The sequence below is a fragment of the Lotus japonicus genome, chromosome 3 (genome assembly GCF_012489685.1).
Source record: "Lotus japonicus ecotype B-129 chromosome 3, LjGifu_v1.2".
NCBI classification, from domain to species: Eukaryota; Viridiplantae; Streptophyta; class Magnoliopsida; order Fabales; family Fabaceae; genus Lotus; species Lotus japonicus.
This window is the reverse complement of record NC_080043.1, coordinates 55102671-55107483: the sequence shown is the minus strand read 5'-3', so window position 1 is coordinate 55107483 and position 4813 is coordinate 55102671. Positions and strand designations below refer to the sequence as shown.

General features: G+C 38.4%; 1 protein-coding gene across 1 annotated transcript; it reads right to left on the bottom strand.

The window, feature by feature from the left end:
- Positions 1 to 2141: 2141 nt before the first annotated feature.
- Positions 2142 to 2835, bottom strand: LOC130743327 (histone H4). The gene has a single exon (XM_057595523.1). It carries the CDS (start codon positions 2739 to 2741, stop codon positions 2430 to 2432), a length of 312 nt encoding a protein of 103 aa, XP_057451506.1. The 5' UTR covers positions 2742 to 2835; the 3' UTR covers positions 2142 to 2429.
- Positions 2836 to 4813: the final 1978 nt, after the last annotated feature.

The following is a 4813-nucleotide window of genomic DNA, read 5'->3' as shown; positions in this document are numbered from 1 at the left end:
ACCGAAATCGGGGTGTTACACTTTCACTTTGGAGGACTGTATTGCGAACACTTGACCTTTCACTTTGGTTTGTACATATTGCCCACGAGCACTACTTTCGGTTACTTCCCGTCACTGGAGGATACTCGTGACGTGGTTCACTACTTACAGCGGGGGCTGTAAATATATTGTACATTAGTTATGTTTATCTTTCGTTGTAGAGTCTTTCTTTCGACAAGTCTTTAAATTTATTATTTAAACAAATCGAAAAAAAAAATATTCACGTTTTTCCGCTTTATTTTCTTTTTGGTTACTAAAGTGACGCCACCGGAACCGGGGTGTTACACTACCCTGGAAACTATTCTTTCAATTTTAATATCAAACTGCAAAACAGAATCACGAAAACGGGTTAGCATGCACAAGCACCACATTCGATAGAAGAAAAACAAAAAAATGAAATATAAAACAAAGAGATTTTTCTGCGAAAAAGCATGCTCTTGTTCAAACATGGACCTCCTATCACATATGGAGGATTAAGAGCTGTGACTTCTCTGCAATTCATGTCAGGAAGTTTACCTGCACCTTTTCAGGGATTGCAACGCTCTATTGTATCGTTTTGGGCAGGGGTAATGAGACTTGTGTGGAGGCCTTAATGGGGAGCAATATTTCTTCACTATTGGAGGGCAACAATGGTTATCTTCCAATCTCTGTGGTAACTCAGAACTTAGCGTGGGGGTGGACTGGCCAAGATTCTTTATTACTTCATTGTGGGGAATTTGGTCTGTGAAATTATTGGGTTTTTAGTAGCATACATCATCCTTCTGCGCGTTTCGTTAGGGCCATGGCTATGGAAGACCAAGTGGGGTGGCTTTAGGGATTCAAATCAATACTAGAGGCCATGGTAGCAGGGTATTCAAAGGTAGGGGAGAACGGGTGCAAAAGAAGCGGTGGGGTGCAGCAGAAGCCGGTTGGGTGAAGTTTAACATCGATGGTGCAGTGATGGAGAGCTTCGACGCCAGTTGTGGGGGGGGGTCATGTGGGACTCAACAGGTCATTGGTCATTGCTTGATTGGTTTCTGTAGAAACCTTGGGAACTTGACGTGTGTCGATGTGTTTTTGGCAGAGATCTCAGCGATTCAAACAGTAGTGGACATGGCGATTACCTTGTATGTTTCTCGGATTGTCATAGAAAGCGACTCCCTAGAGGTTGTGCGGCTCCTTTAAGCTCTCGTGGATGAGTCACATCCTTTCAGGATTTGGTGCAGTCCATTAAGGTGTAACAGGAAGCTCATGGAAATATGGGATTCCACCATACGCGTAGAGAGAATAATTCTCTCGCTGACTATCTTGCCTGTATTGCCCGACATTTTCCATTTAGTACCCATCCGATCAACTCCCCGGTTGGAGAATGTCACAGTCTGCTGGATCGGGACTTACTAGGAGTGGTCTCCCCTAGCTCCCCAATTATTCTGTGTTAGCATTTTTTCGTCTTGGAGTTTTCCCCTCCATGTAACCAAAAAAATAAGTGACAAAGCTTGAGTATTTTACCTTTGAAAATAATCCTATCTTAAAGCCAACATAATCACAGTATTTCATTAAACTTTCGTTTATCATTTTGAATATTTACTAATTACATTTTAGTTACAACCTTATAATCCTAATTAGTATCAACATGAACAGTATAAATCACTGAGATAGTGACAGATATCTCAAGTCCCTTTGCTCGACAAAGCTCTAAGCTATTATATACACATCCATGGAGTCAATAAGCTCACCAATATCAATGACAAGCATCTCCCATCAGGACTCAGGTGCATTGAAACTCCTGTGTTCTGATAATGAATTTCTTCAAATTATTGCTGAGCCCAAAGATATTATAAGAAAGGCAGTAAACAAAGACATGGAAACCTCCTCTGATGGGCAATATAAAGCTCAATGTTGATGTCAAGATAGGATGGTTGGGTTATGGTGCATGATTAGAGATCAAACTCGTCTTAACATAATTCAACTTAAACATCTTCACTGTATGAACGTGAACAGTTACAAGTGATTTGAATCAATCAAACAACTAAAGCAATGCTATAAGACCTATTTAAAGTTTATAAAGTGACAAATCATAATAACAAAAAGAAACTTAGAGAGAAGAATTTGGACAGTTCACGTTTCAACTCAAATCTAGTCACATTTAGCCTCATTTGACTGGGATTTGTAGCTTAACACTCTATTAACAAGTAGTTACATTGCAGATCAAAAAGGAAAGTGCTTCATATAATCCAATACATAAAATTGCAGCTAATCTCTTTCTCTATCCTAAAAACACTACCAACAATCTATCAAACTCATCACCCCCAATTCTTGCCATGTTTTGTTTCTTGACAGCAAGACTTTTACTCACCCACAAATTAAACCAAACACATCAACTGACCAGATTAATAGAAAACAGGGAAACCCTAACCCCCAAATCCATAGAGTGTCCTTCCCTGTCTCTTGAGAGCATACACCACATCCATGGCAGTAACAGTCTTCCTCCTAGCATGCTCAGTGTAGGTAACAGCATCACGAATCACATTCTCAAGAAAGATCTTGAGAACACCACGAGTCTCCTCATAGATCAAGCCACTGATACGCTTCACGCCACCCCTGCGAGCCAAACGCCGAATCGCTGGCTTCGTGATTCCCTGGATGTTGTCGCGGAGGACCTTACGGTGCCGTTTGGCTCCTCCCTTGCCCAATCCTTTACCTCCTTTTCCACGCCCAGACATGGTGAACCTTGAAGCTAGCTACGAAGAGATAAAGAGAGTTTGAAGATGCAGAGAGAAGAGAGGGTAAATTTGAGTGATGGAGATTTGAGATGGGTGTGTGTTTTTTATAGGTTGAGTTATCGGAGATTGGGGTAATTTGTTGATCCGTGTGATGGGTTTTGGAAGGTGTTAGGACGGTCGATTGGTTTTCTATCTACGGTTCAGATGAGAGAACAGATTTCACGTGGATCGATGACGTGGAATTTTGAAAGGGTTGGCGGGTTCGGTCACGCGGGTCATTTCATTTTCATTTTTCATCAATTTCTCTTTTTTTCTAAGTAATCAATTTCACCTTTTTAGAATACAATGATGTTCAAAAAAAAAAAACGAATACAATGGATGATGCGAGAATGAAACATTGCTTTCAAAAAAAAAAAAAAACAAAGAGAATGAAACATTGCACTCCAAATCTCCAATTGTTTAAAACATATTAAAACTGAAAATATATCTTGTTAGAAAAAAATATATTACAGACCAGAAAAAAAAAAACTTTTTCTTGCTTCGTATATCTAGATAATAAAACCCATATTTTTTACTAATATTAAAAATATATAATTTTATATGTGTTTAGACTATTATTTGTATAATCATTTTGGAAGGTGAGAAAGGCTTCAAGACACGTATGTCAACCAATCTAACGTTGTATATGTGAGGCAGAATTGGAGTAGCCCTGAACAAATAGTGTTAGTAGGCACGTTCTGTAAGATTCCCATGTGTATGTGATCATGAGGAATTTCTTCAAGTGGACCGAAGGATTTTGGTCTGAGAGGCCACTGAACTGACTAGAGTTCTGAACTAATGAGATGAGTGTCGACTTCAACTCAAAGTTTGTGATAGTAACTACATGATGGCGTATAATGTCTGATCTCAATTAAAAATTAAAAACACAAAATCCTAATCTCTTTCTTGTCATCTTCATCTTATTCTTCTTACTTCTTCATCCTCTTCATCAATCCTTCTATCACCATCAAACCCCATCACAACCCAATCTTCTCCCTGTTAAATGACAGTAAACATCTCACTCTTCACTTTTTCTTGAACGTTCATACTATCAATTGAACCCATTGCCACCGTCCTCATCCCCATCATAGAGACCCCCCTCCACCGCAACCCCGTCATGAAATAATTGAACCACAATCTAAAATAACTAGCCAGAAACATTTCCATGATGTTATCAAAGATTATAAGTTCCATGTGAGATCACGTGTTTTAAACATCAAACTACCCTATAATGAAACAGGGTCTATGAGATTCATTCAAAGATAAGATACCATAGTGCAACAAATAGAAATTTATAAACTCAAATTGATGAAGCATAGAAACTGATATGTGAATGTTAGGCACACTAAATAACGGGAACCAATTACATGAAACATAAAAGCCAAAATAGATATCCATCCTAATGAATAAAAGTTCAATTCATATAAGGTAGCAGACTAGTTGGTCACACAAAAGGTAATAAGGCACATGCCACCAATGGAGCTAGTCTGTTAGTGATCATGTGCCACAATGATTCTCTATTTTTTTCCAGCCTAGTGGACCTTCCCCATTGATCATCATCTGCCAGAAAGCTTCACTTCTTTGTTCAATCTCTCGCCTTTTTTCATTGTAATGTCAGATACTAAATTTTTGCAGTCCTCATTCACATAGTATCTTCATGAAGTTGCAATAAACATGTGTTGCCCCACAATAATTTTAAATGTTCCTTAATCAATAATTTGCATAAAAAAAAAATTAACAAGTATAAGGATGTTTAACTCACGTTCCCATTCAGATGTGGCACAAAGCCATTTTACAGCTCAAGCCAATCCAACACCCAAACAACTCGATCCTCACTGACATTACAATAATATTAGCCAATTTTGACCTATATGAAATGTGAACTTCACAAATTATTTAATAATGGTAGATGTGTGATTCAACTTACCTTATACCGCAGTTTGGAATGCATGTAGCTTGAATAATATTCCATGATGTTAACTTTTTCGCAGCGGTCAGCAATATCTTCAGATACATACATTCAGTGACTATGT

What these genes read in the sequence shown, in the direction of transcription:
- LOC130743327 (XM_057595523.1), bottom strand. Translation starts at nt 2,741, where the DNA reads ATGTCTGGGCGTGGAAAAGGAGGTAAAGGATTGGGCAAGGGAGGAGCC.